Here is a 21329-nt window from a genome sequence, read left to right as displayed (position 1 = left end):
GTTTCAGCTCAAAGTGTGTTTCTGTGTGTTTCCCGTGTTTTCAGACACCGTGTGAAGCTTTTCTTTGTATTTTGACCTAAAACTCAGTTTCAAGTCCCTGAAAGTGGAACTCGGAACTCTTAAACTGCCTCCAGGTGAGGATGTTCACATTAAGAAAGCGCGTGCTCAGCTGCTGACCAGGTTCATTTTGAAGATTCTTGTGTTTGTCCAAAGAACCTCAAAGACGGGAGGATGTCAGCAGCTTCATTCAGGTTTTCATTTCTGCGGAGATCTGCCAACAATCTGAATTATGATACTGAATAAAAATCATTTTATTCAGTGAAGTGGAAGAATAAACTGTCCTTACCTCATTTTAGAAGTTTATTTATTTATCATCTTTAACGATTCAGTTTCACTTCGTCCTTCCGCCGTAGTTTTTTGTTTGTTTGTTTGTTTTTAGGATCTTCACTTCTAGAGTTTTTTTTAATTGAAATGTTTTCATTACAAAAGCAGTTATTATAATGTACATTCGTACAAACAATTGAACATCAGCTAGGGGGTAGGCTATCAGATAAATACAGAAAATAAAGAGCACAAGTGGTATGTTTTCATAGCTTTCTTATTGTTAGACTCACAAATACTTTCCATGTACTGTTCTGTTTCCTTTTGGAATGCAATAAAACAGGGGGTTTAGTGACTAAATTTGGCTTTGTGTATGTGATATTTACCCAATATTATAATTAAGTTTATGACATAGTTCTTTTTGTTTTTTACTTTTAACATCATGAACCCCAAAAAGTATTCTTCCGCCGTAGTTTAATTTCCTGTTTCAAAGGTAATTTCATCAATAAAATAAATAAAATATCCGAAACACAGACGTCAGACTTCTACCGGAAATAGATTTTATTCTGGCTTGAGACTCTTCTTCTGTGGTGGTTTAATGGCAGCGACCGGATCAGGATCAGCTCCACCTGCCGATTGTCTCCATCAGCCAATCAGATTCACGAAGCAAGACGGAGACAAACGCTCTCTGCTGACATTCAGAATCAGAGAGACGTTTCGTTCATGGAAACTCGAGCTGAATCTGTGGATTCATGGTTAAATCTGAGCGAACAGCTGTGCAGATGTTTCCTGTAAAACCCTGAAAACACAGAAAACAGCTGCTCTGACAGTCTGCAGCTGTTCCTGTGTCTGCCTGCAGTGGACAGCATCAACACACCTGCTGCTGTTTGTCACAGCGCCCCCTGCTGGACAGACTGTAGTCTGCCACTGACATACTGAAATGGTCGACTTCCATGAACTCATTTTGGTTTGAAGGCACAGAAACACTCACATGAAACAGACAATGGAGGAAAAACAGTTTTACTGGAAAACAAAGACAAAGTCACATCAGTCAGAACACAACAGAAGAAGAAATAAGACAGCAGACACTCAGGATCCACTGAGGCTCTCTGATGTGTTTCTCAGGATATTCTGGGTCTACGTGTCGTCAGGCTGCGGCAGACGGCGGTCTGTTACTGGAGGGTCTCTGGTTCTATCTAGACTCACTGGGACAACCTGAGCGCAGGACGTCCTTGCAGCAGCTGCTGTCCAGGTGCCTCTGAGCCAGGCTTCATGCTACAGACTGTTCAGCTGATAGAAGGAGCTCTTCTGCACTGCAGCAGTCCTGCCAGTGGACTCAGGTGGATGTCTCAGCGTCTCAGCCGGAGGAAGAAGGCATGGCGGCACTCTGTGCTGTCCACAGGATAATATTTATCATAGAAGTCCAGGATATATTCCTCCGCTTTGAAGCCAAACTTCTGATAGAGCAGCATGGCGGGGTTACTGGCCGACACGTGTAGCGTCACGTCTTTGCCCATGCAAGTCTGAAACACAGCAGACATACAGCAGCCTGAGCCGGTCGCCCTCCTAACAGCAGCTACACATTTCTGCCATTTTCATCCAAAGGAAACAATGACTGTGAAAACTGTTCAAACACCCACAACTTCACAACGTTAAGACATGAGAAATGATGGAAGATGTACGAGTCTGCTTCAATCAACTGAGCCAAAGGGAATTTAAAGGACAGAAAAGTATAATAAGAGAAAATTCATATGAATCCAGAGCAGCAAAGCAGTTCACTGGAGCTCACAGCTGATGAAAAAAAAACTCCAGCCCTGTTTGAACATAGACCAGTACCACAGGTCAGAACCACAGACCCTCATCTCAGTCCTGAGACAACATCAACGTCATGAAATGCTGACTGTGACGAAACCTAAAAAAAGATTAAAGATTAAACTAAAATCTACCACAGACAAACTAACCTCTGGAGCCTCACCTGGATGAGATGATAGATCATGAAGGTGCCGATGCCGGCTCTCCTCCACTCAGGGTGGACCAGCAGGAAGGAGATGTAGGCCTCGTTGTACTTCACGTCCGGCACCATGAAACCAAAGCCGATGACGACCTTCTTATAGAGGACGACCACGCTGAAGTCCGGGTACTGAAGACACTCCGACAGGTCCACACCTGGAGGGGACAAGACCAAACAAACGGTAGTTCAGACAGACAGATTCATGGTAGGACAAGTCTACATGAGTTCTATAAAAGTGCGTCTGTGCTACCTGGCCAGAAGCTGTCGTGACACATGGCGTTGACAGACGGGATGTGGTTTGGGCGGACATAGCAGTAGTCGATGGGGGCGCTGGGTTCAGGGACCCAGTCAGGCTCCTTCCTGTGAGGGTAAGCTCTGATCTCTGCCAGCAACCTCAGCTTCACCGGACGACTCTCATAATCTCTCCTGAAGAACAAAGAAAGAGCAGTACGACTACTGTACCTGACCAAAGGTATCTGGAGTCTCTGCCTCACAGTCTGCAGACTCTCTACCTGATGAAAAGTGGCAGGATGTTCTTTACCTGGTGAATGATTTAAGCAAGTCTTTACCTGATGTATGGTTTCAGGATGCGGGAGGTATACGGACTCTTGATGCTCTGGTCCAAACTGCCCTCTGCTCCCATCAAACGATGCCAGAAGGACACCGAGTGCTGCTGGAGGCCTCTTCTGCCAGAGAGGTTGGTCTGCACACAAACACAGTGAGGTACAGGTACATCAGTTGGCCTCAGTGTTCTGAAAGAGGTTTCAGCATCTAAACAAAATAAGAGGCAGTTCACAATCCTGAGGCAAGCCAACATGTGCAATAGACTGAAGCGTAGCTGGCGAATAAAACCGTGATGGCTGCTGAAGGTACCTGGAAGCGATCAAGAATACGCAGCTCCTGGCTGTTGGTGCAGTATTTTCCCATGATTCCACCTCGCATTCCCACGTCCTGAGTGCCGTAGATCCCTCCCACCAGGCTGAGGGTCGCGCTTACGGCCCGGTCGATGTCCAGCAAGGGGAGCCGTCTCTGCCTTTTGGCCTGGCGGACCAGCAGCTTCCTGTGGAGGCGTTTGGCCTGCGGCGTGACGGCCAAGGCCAGCGGGCAGGCGTCCAGCCGTCGCAGCAGCATCCTCTCCTCGTAAAGACTGAGCAAGGCGAAGCGGGGAGCCTGAGAGATGCCACCGGCTCCGTCTGCTTTCTCAGGGTGAGTGATCCTCCTCCGCTCAGGTCCTCCAGCACCGACACACCCACCGCTGGAGAGAGCCGGACCGTCGCTTTGTCCTACTGGCTCTTCAAAATCGTCGTCCCGCTCACGGCCTTCATCATCCTCACTCTCTGCTTCACGTTTAATGTGAGGTGGCGCTATGCGGAGCTTCTTGCGGGCAATGAGGCTGGCGCTGGGAGGAGGGATGTAATCCATTCCTGGGTCGATCATTCCCTCCGTCTCCATTTCCTCATCGTCTGGAGATTCAAGCAGCAGAGAGGACATTCCATCACATCACGTGGAAACAACTGCTCACAGAAGGCAGTAAATTCAGTGAAAACACCTGTGAGTGAGTAAGGTGTGACCTCACCGTGGAACAGGGCCTGTGGAGGCATGGCGTCAGGGATGAGGTCCGCCTCTGACAGCAGGCTAGGTGTTGCTGAATGAGACGCAGGCGTCCCTGGGGCGGAGAAGTCAGGTGATGGCGATGGGGATGGGCTGGTGAGTGGCGTCCGGTCTGAAGAACTGAGGGAGGAGAAGTCGATCACCTCGCCTTTCTCCAGGACGAGGTCGGGCCGGCGCCCGGTGCTCCCGCCGCGGCCTCCGCCCAGTTTGACCGGCGTGGAGGAGGTGCTGCGGTCATTGTAGCCTCCCACTGCCTCCTTCTGAGCGCGCCGGATGTCTTTGGCCTCCTGTGTGCGAGAACGTTTTTCCTTCAGCTGCATGGCGTTCTCCACAGGGTTCCTGGCCCCACGCTTCCTCAGACCCTCCACAGTGATGATCGGGTCCACGGCAGGTTTAGATGCTGCAGGTGAACAAGATATCAGCTCAGTGTCGTCGACCTGTTAACCGACAGCTAACCAGAGCAGTCCTGGCTGAGGGCAGACGAGGTTACCTTTAGCCTTGGTTGTGGATTTGTCCACCTCAGGTCTCAGAGTTGGAGGTCGGTTCTGGACCAGCTTCCACCAGCCGGGTTCACCAAACTCCTGCGCTCCTGAGCGGAAGAAGGTGGGACTGCCGACCGACAGACAGCCGGCCACTGTGCTCCACCACGTCGACGTCTTCTTCCTGCACAGACAGACAGGTCAAACATGAAGACAGGAAACTGGACCACAGCTGGTGCAGCAGCTGTTCACTGATGAGAAGACAAACATTCACAGGAGACAGAAATGTCTCATGTCCACACTGAGCTTTGACTGCTGCTCATTTAATGACATCCTCTGGTTGGGTCTCTGCTTCTGGAGGACTGGCGCCACCTACTGTTAATCTAATGAACCAACTCCTGAGAGTTGTATTTGTATTTTGCATTTGTATTTTCTTTTGCAGATTTTCTCAAAATTTGGTTACAATTTGTGGCTCATTTGAATGAAACACAGCTACAGATGCTGCTGCACGACGTCATGATTCGCCAGCACTGATAGAAGGAGTCAATTCTAGATGTTTATTAACGATAAACACAGTGTGAATTAAAACTTGCTGGTAGTTTCATTATGTTTTTGTTCTGAAGACACTAAATAACCATCAAACTGTTCTCAGGTCCTTCTCATTCATTCATTACATCTAACTCAAACATCTGAGTCATCTACAGTGAGGATGAAGAACAAACTCATATTTTAACAAGTGGTCGGCCTAATTTAAATGAATCTTTACAGTTCTTCAGAACAAACAGGAGGAACCTTTAGCTCCTCCTTTAGTTCCTGAGTTCAGTTTCTTGGCTTCTTTTTGGTTGAAAAAGTTCTATTGTGTTGGATTCAGGACAGACTTCAGCCTTGAACCAATCGCTGACCCGCTGTTCTGGACTTCAGTGACTATTAGACACATTTCAGGTGAGCTCACCTTCAGTTTCAGCTTCACAGTTTAGACCTCGTCACTGATGTCACTGTGAAATGACACCACCAACACCAACGGGTCCTACAAACAGTCTAACACACCAGATTGTCCTTTAACTACAGCTGCATCTCAGCAGCCTTCAACACCATGAACAGCTTTTTCAGAGAGGACCGAGATTTTGATGACAACACGTCAGTAAAAACAATGAAAACAGGAAATGAAGTCAGAACCGTTGACGGCAGGATGAAGAAAAGTGACCTTGTTCCCAGCAGGAAGTTCCAGTGTCGGCCAATGAAAGCGCAGATGTCCTCTTTCCACCTGAAGTAGCCCTGTCGGCCCGTCCCCTCCAGAGACAGATTGTACATGGCCAGCATCACCACCTGACAGGAAACACCATCAGCAGCAGTTTGAAGGGTCTCCATGACAACTGGAGCTCTGAGTTTTCCTGCTGTCACATGTGGCATGTGGGCATGTGTGTGCGTGTGTGCACGTGTGTGCGTGTGCGTGCGTGTCTGCAGAGCGCTGTACCTGCTGCCAGGTGAGTCTCATCCTCTCGTAGCTCTCCTTGCCATCCTCACTGCAGTCGCAGCAGATGAACTTAAAGAAGTTGTCTCCCTTCAGGTAGCTGGGCTGCTCGCCGCGGAGCTGAGCTGAGGAACACACAGGGTTAGAACACACACGACCACAAGCTGTTCCTTTCTATTGATGGCCTGATCGAACTGGCTCATATCAGTCCCCCTGTCAGATGTTGAGTGACCTGTGTGATGAAACAGAACCAGCTCCTGATCTGAGACCAGCTGAGCTCACTGCGCATTCAGGTCCTGAGGACATAAAGACCTGAGGACACACAGAGAGCTGCGATCAGCCACCTTACCTGCAGGGATCCACTTGTGGCAGCGGTCACAGTAAAAGGACATGTCCTCACAGGCCCAGCCTCCGTCAGCCTCCTCACCCACGTCGCTGGTCAGGGAATCTCCGCTCTGGTCATGTGACAGATCTACCGAACCCTGATCCTCCGACTCCACGATGAGCAGAGTCTCCCCCTCCACCTCCCCCTCCTCCAGCCCCTCAGAGGCCGATGTACAGGTGGCCTCGTCCTCGCCTCCACCCAGCTGCTCACCACTGCTGTCCATGATGGCCCTCAGCCACAGAGACGCACCTGCACAGGTAATACAAATACAACCCAGGTGAGCATCAGGTGAGTCAACAGCTGACTAGAAAAGATGACGAAAAATGATCTGACGACTGCTTGACTTTCAGATATGTTGGCTCAGTTCTGAGCTTCAACATGTCCCTATTCATTCATTCGTTCATTCATTCATTGATGGCCACAGGATCAGCTGAATGCTTTATGATGAAGATCGTGATATTTGACATCCAATCAGCTGCCGGTGCTGCAACGTCTCCTCAACGTTATTGACACGGCTTCCTTTGATCGAATGATTTATTCACAACACAAACGTCTTGTGTTCATCAGCCTGCAGCTTCATGCTAAGCTAATACAAACCGCATCCTGATTGGCTGACTGACAGTCAGTCCACCATCTGCTCGTGTGGTCAGTCACAGTCCACTCACATACGTGAAGTAAGTGCTTAACGAGGCCATGGCGGCTGCGTGGTGTGCAGGCGGTGGGCCGTTCATTGTGTTCATGTCGTGTTGTGTTTGAATGTTTGATGCTTTGTTTCTCTGAACGTTTACGCTGACGACATCTTGTTCCCACATTTGTTGTGACTTGTTCTTCTGCTGCTTTTGTGTTTTGAGGGTCAAAAGACCATAAAGTGGTGTTCTGCTCTCTAATGCACCTGGACGACAGCCTCCCTGCCTGTCTTGCACCAGGCGTTTCAGGGGGCTTACCTGTCTCAGTGGTCCTGTGGGTGGAGCTCTGTGTCTCTGCGTCGTCTCTCTGCCTCCAGCTGTCTGGTCAGAGTCCTCTGCTCCTCCAGCAGCCTCAGATTCTCCTTCTTCCTCTCCAGTCGCTCCAGATCTCTGACTACACCTTCGTGAAGACGCTGCAGGACAAAACAAGCAAAAACAAACATTTAGATGATCATTTATTTCTAAAAAGACAACACTGGTGTCATGCTAACATGCTACGAGCTGCGCCGACACAAAGCAGTGCTCTGAGCTAAAAAACAACATCCAAAACAAATCTGCTGCGTCCATCAGAAGAATAACTGCAACAACAAGGACACAAACATGAGCTGAAAGCACACAACGCCGAACATTAGAGGCCAGTTTTCATCTCATCTTAAAACATCAGCTGATGTTTGTCCTATTACACAAACTTCATCTGATGAGTTCATGAACTACGACACGTTGTTTTCCATCTGACAAAAACATCAGAAGCAACTTTACATTTCACTGAATTTAAGATAAAAGCAGAAGATAAAAAGTACTTTTTAAGTTACGGACTACAATAAACATTAAATGATGTCCTGGTGAGTAAACTGACTCTGAATTTACAGGTTTTTCTGTTAGTTATTGTCTGAAAATGATCCGCAGACAAACAGGATGAAAATAATCATGAGCTGTGGTTCTTCATCTCTATCTAAACAGTGGCGACATTAAATCGAGCACAAGGATGCATCAATAATTACATTCATTACTTCAATACATATTATTTAAAAAAGGGCCTTTCTGCACGAGTACTTTTACTTTTATATCGTATTTCTACTTCTGCCAAAGTCAAAGTCTCATGCCATTATTTTGAAAACTGTGGCGGAAGTTGTTGCTAGCTGCTGCTGTTGTTGTTAGAGTCACACAGCCTGAGCTGCTGTGTTTCTACTTCTCAGCTCTAATTCAGTCAAAGTTAAAATGCTGCACTTTGTCCGTTAATCACGGAGCACTGTCAGGTTTCGGTCCGAGCCGATAAAACTAAACAGTCCGTAAAGTTCTTGTGACCTCCGTTAGCCTGACCGACTCCCTCACAGCTTGTTAGCTAACTGTTAGCCCTGCTGTTAGTTCTGTTCTCTTTAATCCGGCTCGGTTCGGACCGCTTTACCTGTCTGTCCCAGGTCTGTTTGAGGTGAACAGCAGCCACGGTGCTCAGAGTCAGAACCACAGAAACTCCCAGAACCACCTTGGAGGTTGTCGACATCACGTTTGTTTTAGCTTCAGGTTAGCCAGCTGCTAACCGACTGTGTTGCCCGCTGCTGTTCGCTCATTCGCTCGCTTCTTCTTCTTCTTCTTCGTCGTAAATATTCTGTTGTTTGGGATACAGACTGTCTAATCAGCGCTCTCGTCAGGCCTCCACCGAGCACGTCAGGTTCATAGCGCGACATAGTCGGGGAGCAAGTCTAATGGGTTGAACCTGACATGGTCTGCCATACTTTTTATTTGTGTTTTTTCTGTTAACTTTGACCCTAAGAAACAATAATTGGAGGGTCTGCTCTGCCGAAAAAATGTGTCCATTTTAGTGTACGCACTTTTTTTTTTTTTTTTTAAATCAGAAAAATGTGAAAAATTTTTATTATTATTTATTCCCTCAAATCATCAGTGGGTTGGGTAGGCTGTCAATAAATGCATTCCAGATACACACAACATGTGTGCTGAGAACATCCATCCTGTGTCTGAGTGTCCAGTAGGGACAGTCCTGTCCTGTGTGTCCTCTGGACCTGTTTGTTCTCAGTCATGAGCAGCTCTTCCTTTGGGCTCCTGCTTTGTTTTCCACCACGTTTTTTAATGAGACGTCTTCCTGTGGTCCACACATACAGCCCATGATGATCGTTTCAAATTCTGCTCAGCACTTGTCTGTAAATTAAGTGTACTTTTATGATTGTTGAGTGAATTCGTCTGCCTTCTCACTTCCTTCCAGACCTACTTGAGGACCCAAAGGAAGGAGACGTCCGTCCTCTGAAACGACACCTCTGACACGACATCCTGCCGGTTTGAAGGTGCTGACGAGCCGTCACAGGGATGAACCTCTGGTTTGTTTCCTCTCATGGTTCCACTCACAGTATTCAGAGTGACTGAGGTGTGACTGATGATGATGAAGATGGTCTGACTCTCACTCTGCGGGATGAAGAACACAGCACCTGAATGCTGCCTCTTGTCTTGTGTTGATGCTGATCAGGACTCCAAATGCTGCAGTCTGTCTCTGGGCTCTGGTCTGCTGATAGATGCTCGGCCCTCCTGGTCCGTGGACGTGTTGGACTGTGGATCTGAGATGTTTTTAGTGGTCCGCTCTCAGTCAGAGAGCCTGAAGCTGATCAACATGCAGCTTCAGATCAATCAGCTCTGCACAATATTCTGTGTCCACCTTTACTTCTGCCGTCCTCTCAGACAGGAAGTCTGACCCCCATCCAAATGAAGCTCAAAGATTTTCTTCATTGTTTTCTGTAACAGAAATGAGATTCAGAACTATTTGAATGTCATTTAATATTTGTCGAATCACAGTCACAGAATCTGTTTTCTGTACCAGCTCTGAATAAAAATTTGAACTTTTGTCTCACACAATTAGTTTTTTATTCTTAAAACATGTCAAATCAGTTGAAATGTGTCCTTTGAAGAGAACTACATCTCCCATGAGGCCAGTGCGCGCGCTCTGAACGACTTTCCCGCTGACCAATGAGAAGCCAAGCTGCCGGCGGAAGGCGGAGCTTGTGGTCCCGTTCAGAGAAAGTGCCACGACTCTGCAGCCTGACAGCCTGAAGTGAGGTGAGAAAAACTCTTTCACGTCGTTTGAGAAGCTTTGATGAGACTCAACAGTTTGTGTCAGAGAGAAAATGAAGAAGTCTGGAGAAATGTTTGATTTTCACTGTCAGAAATGATGAAGAACAGACTTCAGATCGACAGAATGTTTTAATGTGAGGCTGCTTTTAAGGTTTCATGGAAAAGTCAGTGAAGCTGAAATCTGTGTTTCTGAAATGATGTTTGTCATCGAACCAAACATGTAAGCTGTCTTAATGTCTCTAATGCAGTCAAACAGATCATTGTTTGTGTGTGTGTGTGTGTGTGTGTGTGTGTGTGTGTGTGTGTGTGTGTGTGTGTGTGTGTGTGTGTGTGTGTGTGTGTGTTTGACCACAAAACTGCAGAAAAGATGAAAAATGTGAAAGTTCTGCAGAAACAAACTGAGAAAGTGACGGAAAAGCAGTTTGATTCAACTGTTAATGTGAAGGTCTGCATCTGAGTTACATAACTGCTGTGTGTGTGTGTGTGTGTGTGTGTGTGTGTGTGTGTGTGTGTGTGTGTGTGTGTGTGTGTGTGTGTGTTCACAGTATAAAGGGTTAATTGTGAGCTTCACCTTCAGCATCTCAAACTGTGGAAACTGAAATATTAACCTTCTTTGAATATTTCTATTGATTATCAGAATATTAGCAGATTAATATCGAGAACGATCAGATCAATTAGTCAATCAGCAGAAATTGAATCAGCAGCTAATTTGAACATCGATGAATCGTTGAAATGATTTTTTTGAGTTCGAGTTGCTGCTTTTCTTTGGCTTCCAGATTTCATAAATAAAACTGTTATTTTCACCTGTGGGAACTTTTAAAGATCATTTTTCTGTCTTCTCTAATATTTTACAGATAAAATGATCGAGAAGGTAACTGACAGATTCCTTGATAATGAGAATAATTGGTTCTAACTAACTGATTAATCAGCTGATCATTTGAGCTCGTCATCCTTCAGTCACCAAGTGAACATGAGTTTACTGATTCAGATTGTTTTGTCTGAATTTGTGGTTAAATGTGCTGAATTTGAACAGAGTTCACTGAATGAGGACTGAGATTGAATCAGTGATGTTATGCTGAGTGAACTTTGACCTCCAGGCGGTGATCAGCAGGTAAACAAGCAGCAAGAAAAATCAATGAGTTTGTATAAAGGAGTCACCTCCAGCTGAAAGAGGAGACTTTTTAAAGGCCACCTTTGCTCTTGTGTTTTCAGACTCTTTGATGTCAGTCCTGACGATGGACAGTGGAGAGCGCACGGCGCCACACTGTGGCCCCTTCTGAAGCTCCGGCCAACATTTCTTCTTTGATTTCTGTTGTTCAAGTTCAAACCGCGCCTGTTCTTTGACACAGCTGACCAATCAGTGCAGAGAGAGTTCTTTAGGACGATTTAGTTTTTATTTGCTGAGATATTTTGTTGTGATCTAAGGTCTTGGGTGGATTGCAGTCCTCACGCTCCACCTCCAGTGTTTGAAGACAGATTCATCTTTTCGTCAGGCTACATGTTGAATGTCCCTCTTTATTCTCCAGACTTCCTGTGCAACACTTGGATCAACCATGGATATTTCCGACCCGCAGACACTTGGCTTCATGGTCTTTGGAGGCTTCATGATCATCTCAGCAGTGGGCATCGCTCTCGTGTCCACGCTGTCCATGAAGGAGACGTCCTATGAAGAGGCGCTGGCTAAACAACGCCACCAGCTCATCCAACCACACACCCAGAAGACAGAGAAGAAGAAGAAGGACAAGACCCTGGAGAAGAAGAACAAAGCCAAGAAGAAGGAGGACCGGCTTGATGAGAAGCTCTTAGAACCATGTAGTGATGATGGCGAGGAGCCTGAGGTGGTGACCTGCACTGAACCAGAATGTGATCCAGAACCTGCCGCTGAGCCTGATGCTGTTCGGGAATCCAAACCAACATCAGAACCAGAACCAGGACCCTCTGTGGTTATCGCCACAACCACCAGGCCTACTTCAGCACCCTCAACAAAGGAGAAGAAGAAGACAAAGTCAGCCAAGGTGGAGCCAGCGGCTGTGGTGGAAACCGTTGTTAAGGAAGTTATGGTCATGTCCATGGTGCCGGTGGTTGATGTTTCTCCAGTGAACGTTGTCTCTAAAGTCACCAAAGAACCGTCTGCTGCCAAAACTGAAGAACCCAAAGAGATCTTGAGCAAGAAGAAGAAGCCTAAGAACAAGCCAGATCCAGGTGGGTAAACTATAAACAGGGGTCTCTGCCAAAGTGAACAACAACTACTCGTGTTACAGTCAAATATCAAATGTTCAAATGTGTCTGAACCTCGACGTACCGGAGTGCTTCTGTTCTACGGTAAACTGATGTTTACATGAATGATTACAGTTTGATTTAAAATGAAAACTTTGAAGGTTGAGTTCTGTCCTGTTTTTTCTTTAGTGGTTGCTTCTGCTGACTCCTCCCTTCTGCTACCATATGATGAGCTGCTGTCCACCGTGTCCAACATGACGTTCAGCGGCAGCGAGATGCACAAACTTATGGAGGTCCTGAACCAGAAGGCCGGTGTCCGCCAAGGCTCCTGGCAACTGGTAGATAAACACAGTCACAACAGCAGCTACCAGCTATCAAGTGGTGAAGCTGTTCATACACCAGATAACGTTAAATACTAGTACAGTCAGACAGCACGACCAGAATATGTCAGTGTGTGATTCCCTCACGTCAACCTAATCTAGTTTTCAAGGTAACGTGAACCAGATTATACAAGAAATGCTCAGAGTTCCTCAGCTAACATTCTTCTCATACAGATCATCATTCATTCAGTCTGATATTTAATAGAAATTGCCAGCTGTTACTGTTAGTCTGCTTGTGTGGTCAATGACTTGTCATAACTATTTCCATCACTTGTTTCCAACCCACATGAAGCTTTTTAAATATATCTCATCAAATGGTAAAGCTGAGTCTTTGTATGATATCCAGGCCTCTCAGAGAGGAGATCCACTCTCTGCTCTGAAGAAGAAGCTGGAGGAGAAAGACAAACTGCTGACCACCGTGCAGGAGGATGCCGCCGCTGCCAAAAGCCGCCTCCGAGAGCTCAGTAAGGTGAGCCAGGCATCAGCCAGACCACCAGTCAAGTGTGTTCAGTTTCAAGAGTTAATAAACTGCATTTCCATAATTAGGACAACAATAAATATTCATATGTATCATGTTTGTGCACTTTTGGAGTGTTTGTTTTGCACCTGGTGTTTCCTCAGAGCTCTGACTGGACTCATCATCATGACGCTCTGGTAGTTCTGGGTAACTGGAGATACTTCCACCTGACAGAAGACAGTGTACAGCTCTTTGTTGTCCACATTGTTCACACGCATATGTGTCTCTGCTTTCCTGTGTGGCATGATAAAGTTGTCCAAAAACCACCCAGCAAAGAACAGTACCAGGACACCTGTAAGGGTGCACTGAGATGGAACGACAAGACAGGAGGAAGACATGAAGATCAGGGCAAAGTTCTAGACAGAGAAGAATGAATGAGACATTTCTTCACATAAGTATGTGAAAGAAGGCCAGGGACTTCATCAGCCAGATTTCACTGGATTCTAGACAAAGATCTGTGAAATAGGTGCACTTACACCCACCCATATACAGTGGTACAAATAAATTCTGTGGAATGGGTTGATTGTGTCAGAAATTCAGTTCCTCATAAGAAAGTCACATTTGTGCTTGTTTTTCCTTCTTCAGGAACTCAGCTCAGAGAAATCCAAGATGGCGTCTTCGGAGGCCCGTTTGAAAGCGGAGCTGAGTGCTCGGGTTCAGGAGGTCAAAGGCCAGCAGACCAGAATGCAGACTGCTGACCAAGAGCACTTGAAACAGACCCAGCAGCTGAACCAGAAGGTATTATTTGATTGATTAACAGGTTTTTCTGTTTCAGTGGCAGATCATGTCTGTCAGGTCTCTGAATTCTGATCATTGAAATGACACCAAATTTGAACATTTTCCCTTCAAAGTTATTTTAATAGTGAATTTAAGCTTATGTCTCAGGTCTCTGTTCTGGCTAGTTACTTGTTAGATGGTACAGATAAGCAGTGTTTGTAGCGTGTTTAGCTAACTTGCTGTTAAACTGGAACAGATCAGGAGTCTGCAGGAACAGCTGGAGAATGGCCCCAATGCTCAGCTGGCCCGACTGCAGCAGGAGAATTCCATCCTGCGAGATGCCCTGAACCAGGCAACCAGCCAGGCTGAGAGCAGGTAACGCACAGATGTCAGGTCAGGTTGGTCATTTGGTGAAGTAACCATGAGCTGCAGCGGCCATGCTAGAGTCTATCCAACGAGTTCTCCAAAGATCAACCTCTAACTCTGTCCTGCTGATTTGCCTCAATCCTGCCACATCTTATGAGTTTCACGTAAACGGCGTCTCTGACTTCCCTGAAAGCTCTGATAACTCTGATAACGCCTCACCTCTGCCAGAGTCCACCGGTCAATGTTCAGAGGTTCAGGGAATCATGGGAATCTTTCTCATTCATTCAGCATGACATAAAGGTGTCAGCTGCACACCAACAGAGCCTGAAGCGCTCTGATTGGATTGTTCTCACAGCGACGTGGTAATGATGTCACAGTTACACGACCATCTCTATGGGACAAATGAAGAGGACTGTCCACCAGCTTCCTTCTACCATCCGGTCTAACCCTAACCCTCCTTGCAGGCAGAATGCAGAGCTGGCCCGTCTCAGGCAGGACAGCGCCCGTCTGGCTCGGGAGTTGACGGAGCGTACTGATGCTCTGCGGTCGGATGAGGAGCGCAGGAAGAGCCTGGAGGCCAAGATGGCCGCTGCCGAGCAAAAACTGGCTCAAGCCCAGGTCACAAATAAAGAAGTTATTCTAAAATGTCACTTTTGGGGACATTTGCAGATTGTTCCTTCTTTCAAATAGTGATTTCTTTCTCCAGAAGTTCTACATTTAAACGAGCAGTGTGACAGAGAAGCTGCTGTTAGCAGGACGTGACGTATGTTTTCTGTATGTGCAGCTGGTCCACGCAGACACCGAGTGCACTCTGCAGCAGCAGCTGGACCAAGTGTGTTCGGAGCTGAAAGCATCACAGCAGGAAGCCGCGGCTGTTAGCGGTCAGTGTTTCTGTTAGCATGTAGCTAACTCAGCCCCTTGATTTCAATACTGCAAACCAGATCTGCAGAAATGAAAGAACTTTGTGGAAGTTTGAGAAACAGTGTTTTTTCCTGTGAGCTGTAGGAGTTCTGTTTGTGCCAGAGTCTATTAGTTCATTTTTACCGTCACTGCCAATTTAGGCCAAAACAAAGCTGCTAGAGTGTATCTGACGTCAACCTGCAGTCCAGGAATCATCACAGGAACTCAAACTTTCCTTCTTCCAACTCTGGAACCCACTAAGCTCATCAGCAACAGGAAATTATGTGACTCCATGTTTTCTTCTGCTGTTTGCCCCTCAGAGCTGAAGGGGGCGCTGGCATCCAGAGAGGCTGAGCTGCAGGTTCTCAAATCCCAGCTGGAGAACCAGGCTGCAGTCCAGGTAACAGCCTGAATGCTCACCTTCATCATGTGATATATGTCTCGATGAATCTGTTGCAATGATATATTTACATATGTACGCACACATGCACACCTTCATCATATACATTGAACTGAACCCAAATGCAGACAGTCGAGAAGGCAGGTTGATTTCAGTGGTTTAATGAAGAAGAGAAAGCTTACAGTCAGGTGCTGACAGGTAACAGACAGGTAGCTGACGCTAGTCCAGGTAAACATTGAGGAAACAAAAGCGCCATCAAAAGTAAAGGCGGAGCAAAGGGTCTGCGCAGGTAAATGAGGTCCAGGTGAGGAGTGAGTGGAGAAGGGCAGGTAACTGCAGAACTGATGAGAAGTGGGAACAGGTGTTTGGACGAATGGGGCAGACAGGTGATGAGGAATTAGATGCTGTGATGTCATGTAGAGGATATATTTGAGGCTCAACCTGCTGGAGAATTGAATTCATTCCATTCAAAGGTATGCAGCGATCAGCAGATTCACTCATGGAAGGGAAATATTTTAGCCTCGAAGGTTCAACACTGGTGAAATTTAACATGTGAATTTGAGCTGTTAGCAAACAACTGTCAGTCTTGACCTGTTTGTGTCTGTAGGTGGACGGCTCACCTGAGGTGGAGCAGCTAAAGGACAGGTATTAACTTTTCATCATATTATCAGTGTTAATTGGCAGTATTGTCACGTAGACGTGAGCGCAGATGTTGTGATGACCTGCAGTTTGACTTCCTGTGTGACTTCCTGTCAGGGTGCGGCGCAGCGACGAGCAGGTTGTCGCTCTGGAGGCAGAGCTCACTCAGCTGAGGGAGGAGCTACAGTTGCTGACATCATCACAGTCACAGAGGTCAGAAACACAAGAAGTTCAAAATAAATGTAATACGTCCTGAAAGTGTAAATTAAAATCTCTTTAAATTCACTTCAACACAGTTTGATCACAGCAGCATTGAGTGAACTTCAGAGGAACTGCAGCTCATTTCAGCTCTGACACATCCTTCAATTAAAAAGTGAGACTTAGTACAGAGTTGATGTGATTCTTTGTTTGTGTCTTCAGAGTGAAAGGAGACGAAGTGGAAGCAGAAGCTGCTGGTCAGACACAGAAAGATGTAAGTTTGAATTCAACACAACCACACGAAAACATCTTTATTTCAATGTTTTCTACATGACTCAGATGGTGAGGATGATGACTTTTTACCTGAGATCTGTTAGCTTTAGCCTCAGTCTGTTAGCATGATATCATGACCTCAGACCTGTTAGCTTTAGCCTCACTCTGTTAGCATGATATCATGACCTGGGACCTGTTAGGTGTAGCCTTAGTCTGTTAGCATGATATCATGACCTGGGACCTGTTAGCTTTAGCCTTAGTCTGTTAGCATGATATCATGACCTCAGACCTGTTAGCTTTAGCCTCAGTCTGTTAGCATGATATCATGACCTGGGACCTGTTAGCTTTAGCCTCACTCTGTTAGCATGATATCATGACCTCAGACCCGTTAGCTTTAGCCTCAGTCTGTTAGCATGATACCATGACCTGGGACCTGTTAGCTTTAGCCTTATTCTGTTTGCATAATATCATGACTTGGGACTTTGGATCAGAGGTGAAATATTTCAGTTTCTACGTTTTTAACAGCTGCTGCTTTTCCTTTGCAGGGATCAGGAAGTGAGACAGAGTCTGAGCAGCCATTTGAAAGGTAAAAAACACACCTGGATCCCTGACTGTGGGGTTTGTAGGATTCACTGTGGGGGTGGATGGTTGTGTTTCAGAAAGTCAACACTTTAAATAGCTGCTGGGGAAAAAACCATGATACTGAAAGTGAGCATTGATAAGCTTGTCACCCCCAAAAGTTCAAAGTTCAGCTGATTTACAGAGTCAGATTATCCTCCAGCTCCATCCTCTCTACCTGTGGACCCTCCATCAAACCTATCAGCTCTCAGGCTGATCGATCCCTGGAGCCGCCAGCAGCTCACTGGCCGGACCACAGGAGGAAACTCCAGAGCATCACTGAGCTCACTGAGAGGCGTCACATTGGCCAACTGTTGCCTTGAGTCTCAAACTGAGTGTTTTTGATGCTTCCTGGATCCTGAAGAGGAGTTTTAGTTGAGGTCAGGACTCCTTCAGCTGAACTGTTGGTTTGTACTGAGCTCTGACTGCCTCTTGTAGACCTGAGAGCTTTTTCTAGTTCGCTATCTCAACTTCGTTATGGATTATATGTTTTTACGTCTGCTCACACTGACTCATAAAGATAACATTAATGTTGCAAAGAAGTGAAAATATGAAACGGTAAGAAGTTAATCAGGCCTGTTGTCCGACCACCAGTGTCTGCTCGGAAACATTCAGGCTCTTGGACAGATGCAGTTTGAGGACTGTTGTCGCCTCGTGTCCTGAACTGGAACATCTTGTACTCTGAAATAACGTTTCTGTTGGTTAAAAATCAGATGTGGAGCTTTGAGTGATCAGTCTGAGATGTTCTGCTGGCATGTTGTTTGTCTGTCTTTCAGTCTGGAGGAAGACTCTCAGCTGCTGCGTCTGGAGGAAGAGCTACAGCAGCTCAAAGAGGAGCTGCAACAGGTCCGTTACCACAGCAACGTGAGTCCACGTCCAACATGTCTTCATATGTCACACGTTTGATAGCACTGCACACGTTACACTTTGAATACATGTTCACTGACACTCATTAAAATGGGTCAACAGAGACAAGTTTAAAAAGAAGAAGTCAGTTTTCTTTTCTCTTGGATCGAGTCGATCCATCCAGAGTTCACGTTTGTCTTAGTTTTCATCTGGTCTCCTTTTTTTCAGTGTTTCTTGATGTTTTAGGAATTAAATTCAGATTCTTTAGGTTCCTGAACCCCCGTCACTTCTGCAAAGATGACAACGTCTGACTCTTCCTCTATCTTGTTGTGTTGTCAGGAGATGCAGGAGAAAATGGCGGCTTCAGCGGTGGCGTTTTCGTCCGCAGAGCGCCTGAGTGGGCAGAGAGAGGTGGAGCTTCAAGCAGCGCTGGTCAGTGACAACCAATCAGATACAAGTCAATTAAATCAGTGTCGGTCAGGATGTCAGATCAGCGGGAGACAGTTTGTCTCAGAGCACACTGTAAAAAAATTTTCATCTTTGTGTTGGTGCTTCTTTGTGTGTTGAGGCTGACGCACAGGCTGGGATCGCTGCCCTGCGTTTAGACTTCCAGGCATCACTGCGGGTTCTGTTTCCTGGCGTCCCCGTGGAGGCAGAGCAGGTTGGTCAGCTGACTCCTCTGACTGTTTGAGTGTCCACAAACTGAAGAAGGAGGGTTAAACTTCTGTGAATCAGTGAATTCAGCTTGCAGCTTCTCTGTTTCCTCTGCAGAACAACTGGCTGGAACGTTTGACTCAGGCAGTTCAGGAGAGCCGAAGCCAAGCAGAGACATCTCGCTCTGAGGTAAAAATGTCCAACATGTCCTCCTCAAACACACCTGCTCTGATCTGAAGCTCCTGAAGCTCTCAGACACAAAACACTACCAAATCACAGCAGCTTAGGAACTTTTCCATGAAAGCAGAAAGTTTTAAAGGATCTCAGGCTTTTTCCTCCTTCATGACTGAAGTTTTTCCAGGAACTGATGAAGAAGAAACTTAAAACATGTTTGAGACATTTTATCAGAGTTTTGACATATTTCTAGAGTGGATGTTTTAATCAACTTTCACCACACGGAGGACATTTGAGGCGAAGTGCCTCCTCCTACCTGGACAGGTGAATGAGGAGGAGCTGCTATAACATGCAGACAAACAGTTCAGTGTAAAAGAATCTGAAGAAAATCATTTTGATGTTTAAATAATCAAATTTTGTTGATTAATAAAGTGACTTCCATCATGACGACCATGCTGATGTTTGTCTCGTTGTTTGTTGTTGCTCAGCTGCAGTCAAGGCTGAACGAGGTGGAGAAGAAGCGAGCTGAGCTGCAGGCGGAGTTTGAGCAGAACACCAAGCTGCTGCAGGAAACGGTGAAAACATCTTGAACCACGTTGTCAATGAAGCTGCAGCCTGTCGGCCTGCTGACAAACGTCCGCCGTGTTGTTTGCGTGTTCCTTTGATGATTCTTCCACAGCGACCGAAAGTGACTCTCTTGTCTGTCCGGCAGGAGGCAGAGCTTCAGGCTCTGCAGCGACGCTCTGAAGAAGAAGAAAACATCTGGAAGAAGAAACTGTGTGAAGCCGAGGAGCAGAAGCAAACCGTGAGTTCAGAGATCTCCTGTTTCTGATGTGATGCTTTCATCATGGCTGACGCCTCAGCGCCGCAGAAACTCATTCAGAGCTGAGGTCACACGTTCCAGGTGTTCAGCCAGGTGTTCAGCTTGGTTCTTGAGATGATGGCCTTAGGTTTGGTGGTTCAGTGTTTCTTCAACAGCAGATGAAGTGCAGCTTCTCAGCCTGTATAGTCGTATTAGATGGAGTTTCTGAGCCGTCATCATGTTATTCAGCGTGCGATTGGTGCTGTCTGCAGGTCTTGGATCAGCTGAAGCTGCTGGAGGACGAAGTTCAGTCCCAGAGGACGGAGAACACTCAGCAGGTTTGTCCCCTCAGACTGCGGTCGCTGGTTTTTTGAACGTTGTGTTTTGGATGTTAATGTTGAGCTGGTGTCTCAGCTGAAGGAGCAGCTGATGCTTTTGGAGGCTCAGCTGGAGAAACAGCTGGAGGAGGCGAACGTCACTCAGAGCTGCAGTGAGGAGCTCGCTCAGGTCTGAACCACACACACACAACACACACATCATTTATCAGACTGACCCCAAGGACAAGAGACTCGTCTGTCTCAGAGTCTGAATGCAGAGGACGAACAGGACAACCTGAAACCTTCTGTCTTTAGTGAAGTTTGTCAAAGTCCACAGTGGCCTGGTTTTCATGCCTGTGTGTGTGTGTGTGTCAGGTGCAGGCTCAGGTGCAGCAGATGTCCGTCAGGCTGCAGTCAGAGCAGCAGCAGCGGCAGCAGCTGGACAGACAGCTGCAGGAGGTCAGAGACACATCAGTCACCTGTTTAATGTCAAACTGTCTGCTTTTATTCTGAAGGATTTCAAACTGTTTGCTTTTATTCTGGAGGATTTCAAACTGTTTCCTTTGATGCTGGTCTCTCAGGCTCAGCAAGAAGTGTTGGAGCTGCGGCAGAAGATGGAGGCTGATCTGAGATCTGCTGCTGTGCCCAAGGTCTCTGTCTAAATTCATATTTTAAAGGTTCAACATGTCCAAAGAGAAAACTGACACCAGAGAGAGGAAGCACTCACTGCTTGACCCGCCACAATTAAAGTTCTGAGAGAACTGGGCTCTTTCATAATCAAAGACAGACACACACACACACATGCGCGCATGTTCATCTTAAATTGATTAACAGATCAATAAAAAGGACTGACCTCACAGTTTGACTTAAAGATGTTCCTCGTGTTGTCTCTGCAGGAGGTGACAGTGGAGGTGAAGGAGGAGACGCCGGTGTGAAGTGTCATGCCCTTCATGTCCTCCGTTACCATGGTGACACTGAGTGGTGCTGCTCACTGCGAATAAACCGAAATGTCTGACTCACCTGTTGTCTTTCATTCATGTTTCAAACACAGCAGGAAACTGATGCCGCTGGAGACGCCTGTCCTCTGTGGACACATGATAGCAGTCTGAACTCACGCCTGTTCACGTCTCAAAGTGTCTCCATGAGCAGCCTGCTGACTGAGCTGTTAGCCGTTAGCTGCTCCTGTTAGCCATTAACTGCTCCTGTTAGCAGTTAGATGCTACTGTTAGCGGCTCCTATTAGCTGTTAGCAGTTAGCTGCTCCTGTTAGCTG

General features: G+C 46.6%; 3 protein-coding genes across 3 annotated transcripts; 1 reads left to right on the top strand and 2 right to left on the bottom strand.

Annotated features, from left to right (window-relative positions):
• Window positions 1-1322: 1322 nt before the first annotated feature.
• kat14 (lysine acetyltransferase 14) lies at window positions 1323-6501 on the bottom strand. Its single transcript, XM_070988853.1, has 10 exons — window positions 6243-6501; window positions 5897-6018; window positions 5627-5748; window positions 4434-4606; window positions 3909-4343; window positions 3206-3795; window positions 2902-3035; window positions 2583-2758; window positions 2297-2487; window positions 1323-1844 (listed from the first exon to the last, which is right to left on the bottom strand). Exons 1-10 carry the CDS (start codon window positions 6499-6501, stop codon window positions 1671-1673), a joined length of 2376 nt encoding a protein of 791 aa, XP_070844954.1. The 3' UTR covers window positions 1323-1670.
• A 726-nt stretch (window positions 6502-7227) lies between these two features.
• Window positions 7228-8579, bottom strand: pet117 (protein PET117 homolog, mitochondrial). Its single transcript, XM_070988865.1, has 2 exons — window positions 8370-8579; window positions 7228-7377 (listed from the first exon to the last, which is right to left on the bottom strand). Exons 1-2 carry the CDS (start codon window positions 8463-8465, stop codon window positions 7228-7230), a joined length of 246 nt encoding a protein of 81 aa, XP_070844966.1. The 5' UTR covers window positions 8466-8579.
• A 1415-nt stretch (window positions 8580-9994) lies between these two features.
• On the top strand, window positions 9995-20253 carry rrbp1b (ribosome binding protein 1b). Its single transcript, XM_070991105.1, has 21 exons — window positions 9995-10024; window positions 11566-12241; window positions 12446-12594; window positions 12983-13105; window positions 13739-13891; window positions 14127-14245; window positions 14701-14854; window positions 15021-15117; window positions 15457-15536; window positions 16144-16181; window positions 16293-16388; window positions 16596-16647; window positions 17192-17232; window positions 18041-18128; window positions 18450-18542; window positions 18679-18771; window positions 18882-18953; window positions 19427-19513; window positions 19651-19743; window positions 20013-20078; window positions 20155-20253. The coding sequence occupies exons 2-21, from the start codon at window positions 11593-11595 to the stop codon at window positions 20251-20253; spliced, it is 2442 nt and encodes an 813-aa protein (XP_070847206.1). The 5' UTR covers window positions 9995-10024; window positions 11566-11592.
• The last annotated feature ends 1076 nt before the right edge of the window (window positions 20254-21329 follow it).

Source organism: Chaetodon trifascialis, chromosome 2 (genome assembly GCF_039877785.1).
Source record: "Chaetodon trifascialis isolate fChaTrf1 chromosome 2, fChaTrf1.hap1, whole genome shotgun sequence".
NCBI classification, from domain to species: domain Eukaryota; kingdom Metazoa; phylum Chordata; class Actinopteri; order Chaetodontiformes; family Chaetodontidae; genus Chaetodon; species Chaetodon trifascialis.
This window is presented reverse-complemented; position numbering and strand designations above follow the sequence as displayed.